Raw genomic sequence first — 20,254 nt, 5'->3', positions numbered from 1 at the left:
TTTACCTGGGGTGCCCGAACTTTTGAGCCCCACAGTAGGTCAGATCCAGCTAATCATTTATGAAGAAACAATACATTTTTACAAACTGATTTTAATCAGATCCATTGACATTAGTGTTCACAAGTTACTCAAGCTTAAAGAGGACCAGTCAGGCATATATACAAAAAGATCATACATTTAATAATATAAAAGTGATAAAACAAAATATAAAACAAATATCACTTCACAAACTTGCAGCATTTGGAATCCAGTATTTCTGATAAGTAATAAAAAACAAGCCTTTACATATTCAGAAAGTAGAATTATTTTTTAAATAGAAAACAATTGCACTCCTTTGTACATTCATATAGCTGACAATTTAAAAATAATTCAGATGAGCTTTACTTGCCAGCAGTCCAGAACAAACCAACGAACAAAGGAAAACTGTAGGAAATACATGTATTTCATTATGAAACCAAATCCTTCCTCTCAATCAGCGAGAAAGCCATAATAATAAAAATCTGCATGCCTATCTTCCATAAAATAGTGTGCTATTTACATCTTAAATAGTTTTTCATTTTTCACAGACTCCGGTCATAAAGTTCCCAGGAAACCTTTTATTTTTTAATTGTTTTTGGCCTGCCTGGAGTACAGAGATGTGTGTTAGTTTTCTTTCTTATTTTTGAGGCTTTTTAGATTCATCACGGCAGACATATACTGTAGACTGAGGGTCCCCTGGTACCTCATATAATCAAAACAGCTTTATTTTGGCAGAGGCTTTGGCTGAAAAATCCCAGAAGCAGTTACAAATCTACCCTGCCATCTTGCTCCTGTGTTACAGTTAGGCACTGTATGCATGGCTTAATGTAATTTTGTGATATCTTAAAGACCGGACATTATCATGGTACCCATGTCTGTTGCTCTTTCACATACATTTCTCCACTAAGTGTGTGTCTTCATGCGTTTGTGTGTTCTTCATCTGACAATGCATTAGTGTCTGTTTATGCTATAGATTCCACATGTTCTATGCTATTTAAACCTCCTACATCCCTATTCATTTAATGGCTTAGGAGCCTTAAAACAGGACTCATCGTGAAGCACGCTGACAAACATCTTCTCATACATCTTGTGCGCCGAAGTGGTTCCTATGATGCGGCTGAACTTCCTTAGGCCTTTCAGCAGATGGCGTGGCGCCCCCTGGCTGCGCAGGACCCTCAGACTGTGAGACAGGGCTTTTGCTAGATCCAGGTCATAGTTTGCTGTCTTCCAGAGGTGAAGAAGCTGCAGGATGTACTGTCTGGGAAGGCAAGTAGAGAACATGGCCCGGACATCCTCCTGCTGAACTCTGACCCCTGGCAGGCTGTTGGTTATCTTCAGGAGGTCATCTAGGGTCAGGTTCTTTAGGCCGTTGCAGCGAGAGACTTTCCTCTCACAGTGGTTCACACCTGAAGGGACAGGGTGCGACCATTAACACACAAATCGGGGACTCGAATAAGAACTGACTAAAACACAAAGTGTAGAAGACATTGTGCATTTGTTTTCTTTTTCTTTACCTTGTATGATGCTGTACATCTTGTCCTGGTCTTTGTTCTGCTCCCTCCACAGTCGCAGCAGCTGGAGGACCTGCTGCTGGGGAGAGCAGGACTTTTTCAACCTCTCCAGGCTCTTATGATCCACACTCCGCCCGGGGAGACTCTCTAACAGGCGCTCCAGGGGTACTGAGGACAGACGCAGGGAGGAGAGAGACTGGAAGACTGCCTCCTCACACAGGGTCACATCTGGAATCCATTGGAGCAAGACGGACAGGCAGAGTGGGCTTAAAACATTTTTATTAACATTGTCAAAACATACAATACAAGACCAAGTCAATCAAAATGTATTCTTCACAGAGGTTTCAACCAGAGCTGCATGTTGACCTGACGTGAATAGAGGTAATCTGCTGAGTCACACTGCACTACACAAAAGCCCACTCTAATTCATCATTACATGCTTTTCATTTCTGCAAGCCATGGTCTCCTGCGTCTTCCTTAGAAGGCAAATGCAATTTGCATAGAGCAGGGTTTTCATATAGACATGTACCAGTCAAAACTGAAAATGATGTCAAACTGTCTACATGAAATTACAACTTTCACACCATTACGAAGAATTTCTGTATTCATGCATGTGTGGAATTTCTGATTGCCTTGCAGAACATGAGGGACACCAGTGAATAAAAAGAAATCTTAAGTAAAACCGATGTCAATGTTGCATGGTTGAGTTTAATTTGAAAAGGATATTAGGCTTGTTTCTTTGATGTCTGGATAACCTAAGTGTGGCTCACTCTATAATTGACATTGACATCCTGGTGGTTTCTCCACATCACGTAACAACTTGTGGAATCCCAACTGCATTCAGTTGTCTTATTTATTTTTGTTAAAAAACTGCTAAACTGTTCCAGGATCTGCTGCAGACAATCTGTCGTTGTGTGGCCAGCAGGAAGACAATTTGTCAATAAGTGTTTGAAGAGAGCATCACCCTCCCTGAGGGACAACAACTTGTTGAGTTTTCTTTCAAGTGTGGTACACAGTATGCCACGATTGTGCCAGGCCACATCTGTACGTGTGTGTGTGTGTATGTGTGTGTGTGTTGTGTGTGTGTGTGTGTGTGTGTGTGTTCCTCAGTAACTGTGGTTTCTCAGGCTTGGGAATTCAATTCATTTTTTAGGTTTCTTCTCTCAAATTAATTGTTAGCATCTGTCCTAGTTAAAGTCTGAGTAACAAAGACGTGACCAGCTCATCTTGTGTCTCTCTGGGATTGACTCATTTACTTTGTTATTGTAGTTTGAGGATGTGACAAGTTAACGGAGTAATTGATCCATCATGGGCCATTATGACAGTAGTGGCATAAACATCCCATTCAACCCTTTGCTTTGGCTTTTCTCTCTTGTGTTGGTTTTCAGACACGCAAGAAATTTGGAAAAGAATGGAATCTGGACCTGGAACAAATCTGGAACGAACCTGACCGAGGAAATCCCCTGCCTTCAGGAATGAAAATCACCAAATGTCTGAAATAATTCAGCGCTGGGTGATTTAAAGTTGTTGACAATTGAGGTTTGCTCAAAACCATCATCACATGTGCGTGTGTGTGTGTATGTGTGTAGTGTAAACACTGTACAAACAATTTCTGCCCAGATTCCACCCCACATTAGTCCTAAAGTCTCCCATAAGAGTCCTATTAGTGATTAAACCCTATACTTCAGAGTGTACGTCTCACCAGTGTGGCACAAAGTCTGAGGCTGAGAGCAATCCAGCATTGCCGCCTTGTCCTGAGTGCTGCAGAGGCTGTCTGAGGTGGACGTGCCCCATCTCAGTGTCTTCAAGCCCAAATCAGAGCAGTTTCTGTGGCGCTGACATGGCTCGGTGGAGGAGTCGCCGCTGGAGAAATGACCAGCGGGACAAAGTTCACATGCCGTGTCACTGATCGGGGTACCTGGAGGAGATACACACAGGTTTGTGTGAATTTTATGAATTAAAACATAATTATACAGTTTAAATTTGTGTGTCATATTTTACCCAGCGGTACAAATTTTTCCCATCTTATAAAAAGTTTCATCTGTAATATCTCAGCCTTTTTTCAGTTTGTGAATGGGACCTGCCGCATACACAACATAGCTGATCAAAGACATCATGATGATGTGGTTCCAAGAACTATGACCACAACGACATGTGACGACGCATGAGGACGACAGATGACTGTGATTCTGGAAATGACTCACATCTGCTTACTCAGAACAGTTTCTATATCTCGTGTTCGATATGGATATCCGTAACCACAAAAAGTGATTTGTCAGCTGAATTTCGCAGATTGACTGACAAGTGTATGAGTGTAAATGTATAAAAAACTGTCAAAAAAGCAGTTAAGAACATCCGCTTTTGATGAGAAAAACGTAGACAATCTGAGCCTTTTAAAACATATTTTACTATGAATTCATAATGGTACATGCATTAGTGTTTTTAACAGATGATGTAACAACATTACTGACTTAAACCATCTGAAAAAATAAAATAAGAATTAATTTAAACTATTTCATCACTTAGAATCTTGCCTTCATTGTGTAATATAGCTGTTTATTGTAATAATGTAAAAAACTATTCTTCACCCAGCAATTATTTACATAGTCACACCCATTTTCGTGACATTTTACTATATATCAATATATTCTAACCACACCAGACCTTACAGTAAATTATAGGAACTTCTGCTACATGATCTGCACCACACATGACCATATGACGATGTTCATGTAGTGGAACTAGCACTGTACTACATCCTCTTTTTATTTTTATCTCTAAAGCGTAGATATGAAAGTGTGTGGGAAGAGCAGTGCTTATATACGATTTGACCTTTGATTCATTTCCCTTCATTGTGGCACAGTTTTACCATTTGGCATTAAAAAAAAAATGAAACAGCAAGCTGATGTGCATACAGCAAAGTGTGAATGTTTCCTACAACACTGATGACAACGCATGTACAGTGCATGAGAATGTAACTAGTAGGGTTTCATATGCTGGCATTTATCTTTTTTCTCAGAATTTCCTCTGTCGATGCAGAATCCGCTGCACTTTACCACCGTGAGATATAGCTTCAGACGTCATCTGAAGCAGAGGGGCTAACTCTGCTGTCTACATAATGAGGGATTTATTAATTACCTAATTTGGCTGAAAATCTATAGATTAAAAACAACCCCTTTATTTCAAACCCTCAACTGTGAAGAATTGCTTCTTCTGACTTGTCACGGCAGAGTAAACTTATGGTAAATGACTCAAGACTAGTTCTTTGCCTACTTTTAACTTTTATTTTAATAATATTATATTTTTAGTCTGACTTTGTGTTGTGGGCTACTTTAGTATGTTGTTGTCTTGGACGGGTCTCCCTAGAAAACGGGCTTCTAATTTCAGGACCTTCCCGGTTAAATAACCAATCTTTACATTTTAGATTTCTTTAGAACAAATTTATTGCATCATCTCAATCTTTTTTGACTACATTTTATAGATATAATCGATCAATCAAAAAAATTACTGGCTGATTTTTTGAAAAAGAAAACATTTGTTGGTTGCAGATCTAATATGAAGCTAAATATCAATTGTATTGTTATTTATTTCTTCTTCTATGTTCCACTGTCTTTCCAAGTCGATACCAATAGTTCAAAAACACTGTAATAAACCAGCTAGAAAGATTTCAAACTTGTGATCAGAGAGCAAAAAAGAATCACAACTAGAAACACACAAATCAGGAGATCAAGGGGAAAGGAATGGACTCACAAAGGGTATGTGTTGTTGGGAGACTGAACCATTGGTTTTCTGGTATCCTGTGGTTTAAAAGTCCAAGCCACAACTCAACGCATTACATAATAAGTCCTTCACCTTCAGGGAGGGGGAATCCCCTGAAATACTGTCTCATGTCTGCAGAGCGTCATTAGGCTTTCAGGTACGATTGTAAATCGCATGTTGGATCCATGAGGAATTCAAGGAAAATGTTGTCTCATCTTTAGAGCTTTGTCAGCACTACAGGGGTCAGACAATAACCATAATCCATGGAAAATGTTTCATCTATGCAGCCTCTCAGATCTAGGATGAAGTCATGAGAAGTGCAGTGCCAGTTTGGACTGCGGTTTCAGTAGAAATGTCAGGCTCTGTTCACTGGAATGTTGAAATTCAGCATCAACCTCTCTTTAGGTTGCCCATAATCACTACTGACCATAATAATATACAGTCTATGCTACTGACGCACCAAGGAGAGAATCTGACAGGAATATATCGAGTCGGATATCACCATGATAATGACATCCTTGGCTGCATCTGGCTTAATAATAAGCCAAGACTGCATTTTGGTGCTATATTGTGAGGAAAATGATTACACTCTCTGTGCTAAAGGGAAACATAATAACTGATCTTAAAAGCAGACAGCCAGTAATTCACAATTTACATGCATCAAATGACAAAACATTTCCCAAATATTTGCAATCAGTTTACATGGTTTGTCTCATGTATGGAATTCCCATTCTAGTCTGTTTAGTAAAACTTCTCTCTTTTTGAGAGAGTGAAAAGCATGTCATATACAGTACATGTGCATAGATTTGAGAACTGGAGAGATTTCCAAGTCTTGTTAGGTTGTCAGTAAAACCGCAGTCTAAGATTAAAACCTATTTTTTTTTCCTGGAAAAGGATTTTCCATTGTTGCAAGAGTTATTAATCCATGAGATTTTTGCACAATGACTGAGTTAGCCCAGACTAAGAAATAGTTATGGTCCTTATATTTGAGTTTGTGCTGGACAAGCTGCAGTGAGTTTAAAGAGGAAGCACAGCTTTAGGAATGCAGGGGAAAAGTTATATGTTATTGAGACAAAACAAACTAAATAAAAGTGTGTTAGCAACTTTTCCACAATATAGTTTTGGAAAAATAAACACCTAAATTGAGCGAATGGGATGTCTTTAATTATGCTGTAAAATATGCATACTCATGTATAAAATGTGACAAAGCACTTTGCAGGAAATGCCCATGTCATTCTTTATTGCGAGTTTCATAACAGCTAACTGTAATGTGGTCAAGAGGAACCAGTAAGAAAATGCAAAAATGTGAATGGCACTCATATAACTATTATGTAATTAAATATTATTTAACGCTCCTATAAAAACAAATATAAATTGGTCAGCTTCCCTCAATTAGATAGAACCCCTTAAATTAAACACAACCTGATTCAATCAAAATGAAACGGATGAATGAACTTTTGTACATACAGCGTTATGAGGAAGTGTGCCTTGGAATCAAAGGGTGAAATCATTCATTCATTCATTCATTTCACAAATTGCACTCTGATGAAATATGTTAAATATAACCTCCTAAATGATGTCAGCAGCAGTGATGGGAATGACAGCATTATAAATAACGGCATTACTAACTCTGTCACTTTTTTCAGTAACAAGTAATCTAAGTGATTGCTCTTCTTAGCTTAATAATGCCGTTACCACCAAAAAATGCGGCGCGTTACTATATTTGAAGGTGTTTTTTTCATCAGACCAACTAGCTCTCTGAACTGTTCTTCCTTGGTTAGTGGGCAGTGCACGAGACAAGTGCATAGTGCTGACGATTGGCTGAGGTTGAGTAAAATTTCATTGTAAGCCAATCGGAGGTAGCGTTGGGCAGGTGTTCGAAAGCACGCATTGGACACACAACGAACAACACAAGCGAGTCAGTCAACGAGAGACAGGTATGGCGAGCCCTAATAAGGGGCAATACATATCAAAAGTTCCAAAACATCTATTGTGTTCTTTGTGTCGAGCCACTATATTAACATAATATCTAAATACATGGCATTTGATTGGAGGCTAGCCTCACTTTATCTCACAGCAACATTAAAAAAGTTTAGATTTGTGTACGTTGTTTATGTTAATAATGTTTTGCATTAAGTGTCCATTTGGTTATAATATACAGATTTATCATAAATAGTTGAACAGGCACATGTATTTTAAGTTCCGTTAAAGAGGGGCGGAGGTGGGCTCACATTTGAGCATTTAAAAATGTACTTGAAAGTAACTAGTTACTTTTATCATTTGTAACTGAGTAACTAATTTAGATACTTTTGGAAGATATAAGAAGTAACTGTAACTAATTACTCCTTTAAAAGTAGCTTGCCCAACACTGGTCAGCAGATATGCCCTGATGGTGTGAGGATCTATGACAGCATGGAATAAATTTGGATAGTCATCCCATGCTGATTACAGTGACAGAAGTTGTAGCTCAATGGAATTAAGTGATGCTGTTTAGCCATGACAAAATGCTGTATTTGGAATATAATGGAGTTCATGGAAAAAATAAAGTGAACAAGGGAGTAACTTTTTAATTCCCAAATCCACTGTTTAAACAGATAGTAAATTGTCTTCTCCATCAGTCCACTCGTCATAATGTCTTTCATTAATGATCATTTCAATTCAAGTGACAAGCCATTACTCATAACTGTTCAGTGTCTGATTACTAATAAATATCACAAGATAAATATATACAAGAGCTATGTTGGGACAATTGTTAAGGTTGATAAGGGTGATGAGAACTCTTTCTAGAGAGAGTTGAAGCGCTTGCTAATATGTAATTGTACAAGACAAAATGAAAACATGACAGTTACCAGTGCTGCTGCAAACTGTAACTGTAAAACAGTCTGACGTTGCAAGCCACACTGCCCCAACTCAGAACAGGTGAGGTGTGGAAGTGCAAGATAAGAATGCATTAATGTGTGTTTTATGATTACCCCCCCACACACACAAACACACACACACACACACACACACACATACACACACACACACACACACACACACTTTAGGCCAGGTAGGTTTAAGTGAACATTGAGGCAATAATAATAATTCTCTCTGGTTTTAGTATGGATCCCAACCTTTTATTCAGCAATCTCCAATTTCAATCTAATTTACATACCTTACCGGAAAGACAGATAACCCACAAAATAACTAATAATCTCCTTTATCAAATAACGTCTGTACAACAAAGGCAGTTTGCCAGTACAATTAAAAAACAACAACATCATACCAACAATGATAATCATAACGTTGATCTCAGTCTTACCTGAAGCTGTCACTCCATAGCCAGGTGGACAGGTACTGTGTGTGATGCAGAACTCCACCACTAGGTGGAAACCTGGAGCGCACTCACACAGTTGGTCGTGTGTGCTGTTGCACTGCTGCTTTACAAGCTGTCTCTCTTTACAAACCTAAGCACAACAAACCACGGTTACACACCCATTGACACAATGCAACTGCATGCACACAAATAAACAGGGAATTAACTAATTTATTTGTGTCACGGTGATACTTATGCTGCTGGTTCACAAGATGTCATTAACATACATTATCTTGAAAATGATAGAAAAAGGTATACTAGAATATAAAACAAAAACCACTAAAGGAGGACATGCAAAATATATGAAATCATTTATTGAGACTGGCGAAGAGGAAAGTATCTTAACTGCGGGGAAGATAACGCTACCACAATGAGCATAATTCAAACTTTCATTTTTTGTAACAACAACTAAAGTGGAAACACTGGTTTAAAAAAAAGGTGTGGCAAAATGCTTTGGCAAAATGTACTCAAATCATATTGCCGTACGTCTTTGTGCACAAGTGGCCGGGTTGGCTCAGTTGGAAGAGCAGGCGCACGTATACTTAGAGGTTTATGCCACGCAGGGGTCCAGTGTTTGAGTTTGAGCTCTAACAATGTCCTGCATGTCTTTTCCCCCCTTTCTCACCTAGCTGTCCTGTCCATTAAAGGCGGAAAAAAGCCCCAAAAAATAATCTTGAATTAAAAAAAAAGAAAAGGAAAAGGCACCACGACAGCCACAGGGAGTAGATAAAAACAATGGGATATTGAACTTTAGTGGAATTCTTGACCAAGATATGAGCTCAGATTTTTATGATTTACTTAAGTGTGAAAAGACACACAAAGGAGATACAACACCGACTGGTGTTTCTCATGAAAACTATGGTCAGTCACACACTTAATGCAGAAAAGTAGAGAAACATGCCTGCAGAAAAACAAATGCAGCCCGGGTATTAAACCAAAGAGAACCTTTGGTAAACCTTTTGGCCTTGTACATACCGAGGTGCAGTATTGGCACGTATCCCCCCAATGCCAGTTCTCAGCAAAATGCCTCTCAGGACAGGCCTGGCACTCTGTGGGTGTGTCAGCGGTGCAGTGCCGCTTCACGGCTGTGCCAGGAGGGCACTGGTCACACAGCAAAAGGTCAGATGTCACGGGATTGCGGTACTGGTACTTTGGCGGTACGGCCTGCTGCTGGAAGGCCCAGGAAAGAGAAGCTGTGAAGAGCTGCATGAGAAAGAAAGTGGGTTTAGGACTGAGTCAACTGCAGTGACAAAATCTCTAATGAAAGCCATCTCGTGCACAGCTCCTCTTTGGCTAAATGGTCAAATATTTTTATATTTTTTGGAGCACTTGCCAACCCAAAGCTTCCAGTAACGCAAAGTTGAAAGTAAGGTCAGAGCTGTAAAGTTGAAGCTCCTGGTGGACACGCAGTCCTGAAGTGATTTCCTCTGCTTTATAGAGAGCCATTCAGGGAGTTCTGAAAATTCAGCAGCACTTTCATGGATATGGATTACTGCACAGGGCCAACTTTACAACTTTACAAGAATTGATACTTAGCTTGTTTACAGCAGGCAAAATTGTCCCATTGTGTTGCCTCAAATCATGATGCTCAATGCTGTGAGTATGATTTTATCCTGACTATTAGTGTTATTAAGCGTTTATGTTTTATTTTGTTCCACTTTGGCCAGTTTTTTGTTACCAGTTTTCCAAATCTTTTAAATGAAATCAGATGTTTCAGTAATTCCAGTGTTCTGCACATAATAAATAAAGTGGATTATAGACGATAATTGTGCAGCTTTGTGTTCTCTGACCTCACCAGCAGTCTCCTACTCCTGTCAGCAGCTCTGTAAGATAGGCTGCTTTATAGCTTGAAAGCATCTGACGTGATTCAACACTGATCTACAGCAGTTTGATACCGCCCTGGAGCAGGAGCGCACCACACCCATATATCTTTTCCCCGCAACCCATCCATATGGACACACTGTAAAGTGGGTGGCTGTTAGCAAGGCCTCTGAGACGGACATATGTTGCTATTGCCTCAAAAACAAGCCCATGTATCATTGCTTGAGCAGGAACTGAAATCTTTGGCCTGAAATCCAAGATATCAGTTGGTGAGCAGCATGCTTGACATGCAGCCACGCATCTGGTCGAGGCCACATGCAGACCAGATGTCACACATCTGGCTTCTTCTGCCCTGAAGTCAATCACCCATTAGCTCTGTGGACTTTCCCGTTGGCCGGGATACATCCTCACGGCTTGGACAAACTAACAATGGGCCGTCCTTGCATTGTACAGCATGTGTGTGTGTATGCTTGTATGTGGTTTTCTGCTGTCCACCATGTTTGTATGTGCATCTTCAAAAAGGAATGAATTTGTGCAACAAACAAGTACAACACATTCCTGCATGTACGTGCAGAAGTGCACACAGGAGGAATGTGTGTGTTGCTGCATGTGTCTATGTGTATGTGTGTGAGCGCATGTGTTTTTTGGTGTTCATGTCCAATTATTGTCTTGCTCTGTGGTTTCCTCTCCTGGCTGGTGTTCATATAGAGAACTGCTGGAGGTTACTGGGCTTTCCCCATTCACCACCAGAATACAAAACACTCACCCACTCTGTAGTTTACCCGTTACACACAATTGATCTTCTTCCTGTGTGTGTGTGTGTATTTGTACTTATCCCATTTACCTTAAGACTTGCAACTGCAAAAACACAATGTACTGTGTGTATGTGTGTGTGAAACAAACCCAGAGCGAAAAAGGTTCGTTTTCAGTGTATGTGTGTGCACATGTGCGTCTCCCATTCACTATAATATTAAAAAATATTTGGTTACAGAAATCCTTTCATCAGACATCTACACGTGTTCTTGTCGAGCTGTGTTCGCCTTCAAAATGTTTAACATTTAACATATATTTCTGTTTTGAGGACAACTCATAACAACCCAAAATGATGCATGACACAGAAAAGAAAAGAAAAAAGTGTAGGTCCTTCTATTTCTGTTTTCCTTTTGCAACGGAGGTCATTGAATAAGATAGTAAAAATAAATGACTGGGTTTTACGCACCATAATAGAAACCCAAGCTTCAAACAGCCTGGCGAGTGCAGTGGTTTTCCCGGCAAAACCTATAGACCTCTGAGCACAGAACATTTGGTGGAAGCTTTCATCCGCAGTGACTTGCTAAGCAGTACCATGGCTGCATCTGTTTGTTTGTAGCATGGGTGGCCTCAGCAGGAATCAACCCCCTAATCATAGTCTTGCTCTTCAAATTGAGAAGTGTATATACACACTATTAAGCCGTGAGACCACATCCAATCAATTTGGAAACATCAGGAGGGTGGAGTGTACCGAGGTACTGACAGAGGGTCACCTGGGTTGTTCCTTATCTGGGTGCTGTTTCACTTGTCACTTCTACTTTAATCTTGGGTTCAAGTCAGGAAGAGTTTACTGGCCGGACCGGAATCTTCAGTCAATCTGCAGTTATGAAAGCTAACATGTGCCTGAGCACATGTGAAAGTGGTCGGGTTCATATTGTTTTTCAGATCTTTCATACAGCACAGTAGTTTGGCTAGACTCCAGCCACACTATAGAGTCAATGCAAAGAAATTCAAGGTAAGTAATGTTGCTGAAATAAAATGACAGCACATGCACACTAAGATGTGTTGCCTTATGATATCAAATCTTCATGATCAAATCTTAAAATCTCTTTGAAACAGTTAAAAAACACAATGGTGGAATGCCCCCCTTCACACTATGAGCTACCTCTTAATCACTCTTTCATCTTTTCTTTTTAAACCTGTGCAGGAAAGCAAAGCATTTTATACTCAAATCAATTCCAGCCACATCTCAGAACTAAGACTCTCTATCATACATAGAACATGTTCTAAAAAACTGTTCAATGTCGTAAGTCAAACTTAGTTTTTTTTTACAGTCATATGACCCAATTAAGGCAGAACCACACTATTCCAAACCAGCCGGTACAGTAGCTTTCTGCTACTAAGGAAAAGAAAAACTGTCAACTTTTTGAGAATTAACTTATTGGTAAAAATGTGTCTTGTGGTGCGCGTGAATCCATCTATCAGCAGCTAAAAGAGATATTTGAACTTTTCACCCTTCTTGTCGCCTTAGAAGCTGCCATCTGACGACATCTTGCGCGACTGCTGGAAACCCAAATTACACAGCAGCTGGGGGCCACTGAAAGCCATAATTATACTGTTTGCATCATCAGACCAAAGCTCAGCTAGAGGCATATCCTGCTTGGAGCACAGCCAGCTGAGGAGAAAGGATGGTCAAAGGTATGAAGGTAATGATAATGTTCTATCTTCCCTAAGCATGATGCTCTTGAACAAGGCAGGGCAGCAAATTATTGTAAGGGATGAAAACTATGTGTGGAGCTATGTGTTTGAAAAAGTAGGCTCACTAAGTTGCCTTCCTCTGGTTAACTAATGCTTAAAGTAAAAACACTATATAAATCAGCTTCATCTGATTCTGTTTGCTTATGTAATCCATGCCAATAAATCCCATTTGAAGTGAGTTGAAAGAAAACCTTGTTTATATAGAGCAAAGACGATCTTTACCAAGTCTTTAACAGAGAACATGTGCTTTTTAACAGATGTTATCGTCTTGAATGAAACAAACAACAAGTGTATTCCAGTCTGTATAGTGCGGTGATACACAAGGTTATCCTGGATCAAGGAGATGGGCCGCGTTTCTCACAACATGCAACACAAGAGAGACACAGTGAAAAATCCAGTCAGATGTTATTGGGGCTGAGATGATGAGCAAAGTTACAGTTATTCACAGTGTGTTAATCTATCACACATGTAATATTGCTGACATTCAATGACATCGTTCCTGAAATAATGCCAGTCCTTTGGCTAACAAGGTTTATAAGACTTATGTTTTTTTTTGTTTCTCTATGACAAAGTATAACAAAGTGTTTTTGTGGAACAACCTGAACTGCACTTTAAAGCGTAGCTCTTGCCTAAATGCAAACCAGGGTGTTTTTGTGAATTTACCTGTCAAACCTTCATTTAAAAGCAATATTAGGACGTAAGTGCCCCTTTTAAGATTTACCATATTTTTGTTTTTGGTCAAATGGCGTGGTTTTGAATGGGAGTGCTAGGGACACTACTATGATAGCATCAAAATCACTACTTTAAAACACTAAGAAGCCTTTACACAACATGAAACTTTGCTCGAAGTATCACCAGGGACTTTATACATGAACTCGAGCATTGAGAACATTGTTTGTGTACACAGAGTTTACTAAAAAGGAAAGGTTTTGAACGACTCACTTTAGCGGTTGGTTTTGCCGGTTGCCGAAATCTTGCCAGTTTAAAAGCGTCGATCTACAAAAGCGAATGAACGGTCTCCATTGAAAGAAAATGTCATTCTTACATGAGGCTCCTTTTTCAACTACAAGGTCAATATTGTTTTTCACTAACAACAAAACAACGAATTAGCCGTCGATTTATATTGAACTAAGCTTTAGGATATTTCCATAAACAAAAGTTTGACTGGGGTACAATCACAAAAAAGACCCAAGGTTGCATTTTGGCGAGAGTTAGGCTTTAAGAGCTGCACAACAGATGGGGTGTAGCTGCATAACTACAAAGCTCAGACACCTGACAGAAATATATTTCAATAATAACACATGCTTTCCATATGGGCTTATAAAGAGACCACCATCTTCAGTAATAGGTGGGTAATGGTCTTTGATTTTACACACAAGGGTAAACACAGAGACCAGCTAAAATTCTCTTCATCAGAAGCATTGCACTGAAGATACAGTAAAAAATAAACTATAAAAAGAGCAAGTCGAGTTGCTTGATTATGTACAATAAAATTAACAGATTGGTAGGGACTGGGAGATATATTTTGATTTCTTTTGATAGGATACAAAAAGGTGAAAAAAGTAATAAAAATGTCCAGGAAATCAGAAAAAAAAATAATAGCCAAGGTTAGTGAATTACAATTACATTTTGAAACAGTTAAGGTGCCTTCCTTTGTGTTGTTAGTGTAAATATTAAAATGCTTCCAGGACAAATTAGCCTCAGTGTTTAAATACTGTCCACGGGATAGGGTTCTGGATTAGAGTTACAATGAATGTGGAGCACACTGAAATGCTAAAAAAGAGGAGAATCTGAGTTTGGGTAGCCCGAGGTCAGTTTTAAATCATGGAATGAGGAGAAGAGCCATGGCACAAAGGGACCAAACCACACTACACCAGCTTATCCAGCAGGCACATGGCTTCAGTTAACTGTAGAACGCAGGTGGTCTGAGGGGGGATTCCAACTCTTGGAAGTGTGTGTGTGTGTGTGTGTGTGTGTGTGTGTGTGTGTTCGTGTGTTCGTGTGTGTGTGTGTGTGTTTTGAATCCTGTGATTATTGGATCTGTCTTTTTTTTAACTCATACGGAGAGAGACATGCTACCATTCTGTATCACTGAAAATCTACCATCATAGTTATTCATAATCTTTGATTCAATTCAAATATTGCATGCAATGCTCACTTCATATACTCGTATTATCACCTCAAACAAAAGTGCTTCTTATTTTAAAATTCAAACGCAAACGCAAAAATATTGTGATAAAAATGAGTTTATGTTACATGTTTAACATAACAATAATTTAGTCCTGTATGATTACTTACTTGAACTAGTCTGCTGTTGCACTGCAGAATAAATAAATGTATGTCATGTTGACTACAGCAGAAACAATTACTGTCGTCAATAAATCACTTAATAAAATGATTCAGCATCTGTTTTGATAATTAATCAATAATAATAATATATCTAATAATATATCATTATTACATAGTCATTTTGCTGCATCTTCTCTTTTAACACCAAGTATATCTGCTGATAATACTTGTACTACTATTTTACTTTTATTTGATTTTAAATGGATTTTTAGGCAAAATAAATCAAACTCTCTCCTCCATGTCCTAACATATGTAGCGTCAGACAAACTTCACAACCAAAAATGTTGAGATATATCAGTTGTATATCAGTGGATTAAACAATGTCTCTTTCTGTTCTTTGTGTCTGATAATCACTCAGTCCTACAAACACACACACACACACACACACACACACCCACAAACACACTTCTGCTATCAGTGCTGTTGGTGGAAAAGGGGAAGTTAGGTGTGCGGAGGTAATCGTTGCTTTCTGAATAAACGTTTGTTTAAAAGATGTTGATCCTGTACCTTTCCACACCCTCTGTATGTCTCCCTCCCACTGTCACGCTCACTTCCTCACCGTTCCTCCAGTGTTTATCTAGAAAAAACAAGTTGAGTTTGGCCAAGTGACCTCTCCGTAGCTTCTCATATCTGCCTGCTCCTGTCCCAAAAGTGTGAGCCCGCAGCTAGGTTTAGGGAAGTTGGTGCAGCTTAAGCCAACGGCCATAACAGAGGGTGAAGGAGAGGAAGCGTAAAGATAACGAGAGCACAGATGATAGAGGGAGATAATGGGAGTTAGTGTCTGGATAACTAGGATGGAGCAATCTGATTGGATGGAAAGCTGCTGCCCAGACAGACAGGTCTCTCCTCAGCAGAATTACTTTGCTCACCTCAACTCTCCACCACATTTGGGAATGTGTGTCAACACACAAAAAAAGACAATGTAACATAATGGTGTCCAATTTCCACGTCTGTTCCACTGACATCATCCCGGGCAAGGACCCAAACAAAAAATGTGTGTTTGCCGCAGACAGAACGCAACCACATGAGTCAGAAGCATGCAGGGGAAGAGGATGAGCACACAGGTGCAGGAGGTGCATTTACTGCCGGACCTCCAAGTCAAAACCATGTTTTGGACACAAAATCGCAGTGTTCCTTTAATACAAACTTGCATCCAGACATATTGAGTAACAGGCTATTTGGATGATTGGGAAATGGATTAACTTAAAGAAAGATACAGCGGACTCAGAGGGGTGCAGATTGACTTACTAGCTGGATGGTGGCAGTGGAGACAGGACTGAGTGGTTGGCAGTCTGACTCATTAGTTGGCTAAACAGATGCTTGTATGGCTGGCCAAATGACTAAATGAATGATGGATAAACACAAGAACGCTACGTCAGAACAAAGTATTTGCCTATTTTAGGTCAATTGTGGAGTGCAGCCTTCGCTGCGGTAGAGGAAATACTCTGGGTGGATTATAGCACATTAAATGGGTGGCACATGTACACACATTCATTTGTATTTCACTGATTTGTACACCTACTTTACACACAAAGAAGCGCCACATCTTACAAACAAAATTAGCCCCTGTCCATACACAACAGGATCTCTTGGTCTTTCTCACACCCACAGACAAACACACAGGCAGATCATGAGGATAGATTGTGGGTCCAGTGTTTTGTAGCAACAGTGTAGGATCTGTTTCTGCCAAGATACCAGTGCAGATACACGTCATTACATGAACATATGCAAAACCTGAAAAGACCCCAACACAGCACAGCATGCAAAACACACACCAAAGGAAGTATCAGTTCCTAACCCAAAAGGCTTACATTTAAAAAATCCCACTGAGAAGCATCAGTTAAACAAATTAGTACAACGTCAAACTCACAGTAAACACCATCTTTGACACTTTGCGTCTCGAGTTTGTTAAGTTTTATTCATTTCAAACGTGCCATAGAAAAAGCAATGAAATTTGACCTAAAGTCAACTTGCAGTCATTGATGGAAATTACGGAACTTGTTTGTAGGTCCATTATGTGGTTGTGAGTGTTCACAGCAGTGAATAAAAAAGTGGGTGAAACATAAGCTCCATTCATCATCAAAAGCAAATAGAGTCCAGTGTAAACAATTCAATTCTATTTTCAAAAAGTAAAATAATTTACTTTTATTCATCTTAAAAATATCTCTACTTCTAGGAGACATATACTGTAATAGCCTATTTTTGATACTTTCTGCAATGTTAGCTTACAATCTGATATAATCAACTCCAGAAAATACAGCCTCAGAAGTCCCCATAAAGTAGAATCAACATCTCTCTACACAGTCTCAACCAAACTCAATATTAGTTATCTGTACATGCTTATATTACAGATATGCTAAGGGACTGCATTATGTTGACAGGTGTTACTTGCGTGACTGCACCCTGGTCATCATAAATGTGTCAGCCTTAACAAACTGGGTTTAGGTGTATTTTCCTTCTCTTTCCATAGACAGAAATCAAAATGCAAATATACTGTACAAGTATTTAAGCCTAATTCATTGGATGATTTACTTCATGAGCATTTAATTAGCCTATTCGTCACACACGTATTCATTTTTGAATATGTCTTCAAGTAAAACAGGTACTCTCACATGGCAGCATGCTGTAAACAAGACCGATCACGATCAATTGCCACTAAATTGGAAACCAAAAACTAAGTGAGGTGACTAATAACTGGCCCCGATAAATTAAACATCATCCCACTCCCTGCAGGGACGCATGATGTACAGAGGAAACAGGAGACGGGATTAGCGAAGAATTCACTTTTTTGCGAATATATAATAGCACTATCGGTGAGTGCTTATATACACAACTGATTTGCATGTATCTGAAACCGCGTGTAGCGCACTAATAACCCACGTCACGCAAGACAAAAGTATCATTCCTTCAGTGAGAAGTGTCCCTGCGCTTCAATGGATCATATCGGTTCAGCGGACCATCGAGAAGAGCTGCAGAAAATCTCACCACGTACTCACCACTATCAGTTTCATGGCCGGATTGGATTTCGCTATCCGAGCGCTCATCTCCACTGCGTAAAAGTGAACTGCGGTATGATGGGGTCTCCATCACAGATCTGTACTTATACAGTAGCAGAGAGCGAGAGAGAGAGAGAGAGAGAGAGAGAGCATGTGCCCACCCACCTCATTATCCAGAACACAGCCGTCTGTCTGTCTTTGTGTCTCAGTCCTAAAAATAAATTGTTGCATCCTTGCTGCTTGCGATTACGTAAAGAAATGAATGGTGTAGGCAACAAAGGAATCAAAGCGAGGTTTAAAAAGCAGCAGCCAATGACCATCTGATGATGTGGATAGAACCAGAAAGGGTCCACCTTTTAAAGAAATACAAATATTCCCTAAAAGAAACACTAATAAATATATCAAACTGTAAAGGAACATTGTGCTGGAGCAAGAAATGATACATAATTCCAAGTATGACTTCAGTGCAAAATATGAATGTCTAATTAGTAGGGATGTGAGTCTTTAGAGAGAAAGAAAGCCAATAATCTATGTGCATGACATTTTCCTGTCTACTGGTAAAATAATACAGCAATGAGGTAAAACTCCAAAGCAACTATTTCCATATGCCTAATGAAAAAGTGTTTTTTGTGTTTGACAACCAGTCTTTAACATGCCCAATGTGTCAGACTAAAAAAAAGAAGAGCTTTAATCAGTGTGAATGAAGAAACATTTTCCAGAATAAATGTTTTGAGTTCTTGTTTAACAGCATGTAAATATAATGACTGACAGCTGTTTATTTGGACCAGCCAACATCATTTAGTAAGACGGGTTATGCTTATTTGAACATCCGCTGGTGGAACTTGGAAATGTTGTCTCAGTGAGGCTGGACAACACTGTGCTGAGAAGAACTGTTAAAGAAACTTGAGCCACAAGAATCCAATCAAAACACGGTCTTTGTTAAAACTGAACCATAACAGCTTCTGTTACATCCGATTATTTAGTCTTAGGACTGTGCTGCAAATATGTTTTCCACAAAGTGTAAACTCCAGATCATTTTCACATTTTAGAAGTCTACTGAATGTTTTATAATTACATGTCCAACAACTGTCTATTTTTCTTACCCTTTATTTAGTCAGAAGTTTCACTGAGAACCAACTATTTCTTTTCAGGAACAACCTAAACACACTTAAACAGTTTACACATTCCCACCTGGAAGCTGGCCCTCACCTTTAGGCCACTGCCGTATTCTACAGTGGACTTGTTCAGTGAAAATCCCTTTGATTGGAGTCTCTGATATTGAACACATATTGAACGAATCCTCCTGTGGACATTTGTGTGCACTCAAGAAACTCTAATGGCATAATTGAATGTACTGTGTCATCTGATTCTTTTTAGTTTTTTACAGCAAATAAAGGAGAGAAAGGTTCTTGTACTTTGAAAAAATAAATCGGACTTCTGTCTAATAAAACACCTTTAATAAATAATACTTAGGTTACTTGATGACAGCTGAACAAATTCCACCTGATGATGACAATAGATGCAGTACAAACCTAGTGGGTAGCACTAGCCTTTCAGGAGCTTTCTACTTTCTACTTCACCTTAAGTTACTTTTTTCCTCCCTTGTCAAGAATTTCAGTAATTTTTTGCTCTTTCTAGTGAAATCCATTTTTAAGACATCAGTCTTCACAGCTAAATTATGTGCACTCTTGGTAAAAACATTTCATTCAAAAGAACATGTTCAATTTTCAAGAAAGAAAACACACACACACACACACACACACACCCACACACACACACACACACACACACACTGCTATTTCCCAATTTTCATTTACTTCACATTTACACATTCTGAAGTCCAAGCCGTTGACATTTACCAGTGACATTTTGGTTTTGAAACTTGTTCAAATGTTGGTCTTCTTTTTCCTCAGTCGCCTGTTTAATATGTTAAA

At 39.2% G+C, this 20,254-nt stretch overlaps 1 protein-coding gene across 1 annotated transcript; it reads right to left on the bottom strand.

The window, feature by feature from the left end:
- Positions 1 to 610: 610 nt before the first annotated feature.
- Positions 611 to 18,563, bottom strand: LOC117945730 (tumor necrosis factor receptor superfamily member 11B-like). The gene is made up of 6 exons (XM_034873415.1): positions 18,321 to 18,563; positions 9,622 to 9,849; positions 8,593 to 8,737; positions 3,232 to 3,447; positions 1,533 to 1,757; positions 611 to 1,424 (listed from the first exon to the last, which is right to left on the bottom strand). The coding sequence occupies exons 1-6, from the start codon at positions 18,366 to 18,368 to the stop codon at positions 1,030 to 1,032; spliced, it is 1,257 nt and encodes a 418-aa protein (XP_034729306.1). The 5' UTR covers positions 18,369 to 18,563; the 3' UTR covers positions 611 to 1,029.
- Positions 18,564 to 20,254: the final 1,691 nt, after the last annotated feature.

The sequence above is a fragment of the Etheostoma cragini genome, chromosome 6 (genome assembly GCF_013103735.1).
Source record: "Etheostoma cragini isolate CJK2018 chromosome 6, CSU_Ecrag_1.0, whole genome shotgun sequence".
Lineage (NCBI taxonomy): Eukaryota > Metazoa > Chordata > Actinopteri > Perciformes > Percidae > Etheostoma > Etheostoma cragini.
This window is presented reverse-complemented; position numbering and strand designations above follow the sequence as displayed.

Excerpts from the sequence above, each read along its gene's own strand:
- LOC117945730 (XM_034873415.1), bottom strand. The coding sequence starts at position 18,368 with ATGAGCGCTCGGATAGCGAAATCCAATCCGGCCATGAAACTGATAGTG. Across the intron at positions 8,738-9,621 it reads CGTGCCAATACTGCACCTCG|GTTTGTAAAGAGAGACAGCT; the intron begins GTATGTACAAGG and ends TGTTGTGCTTAG. Across the intron at positions 1,425-1,532 it reads GATGTACAGCATCATACAAG|GTGTGAACCACTGTGAGAGG; the intron begins GTAAAGAAAAAG and ends CTGTCCCTTCAG.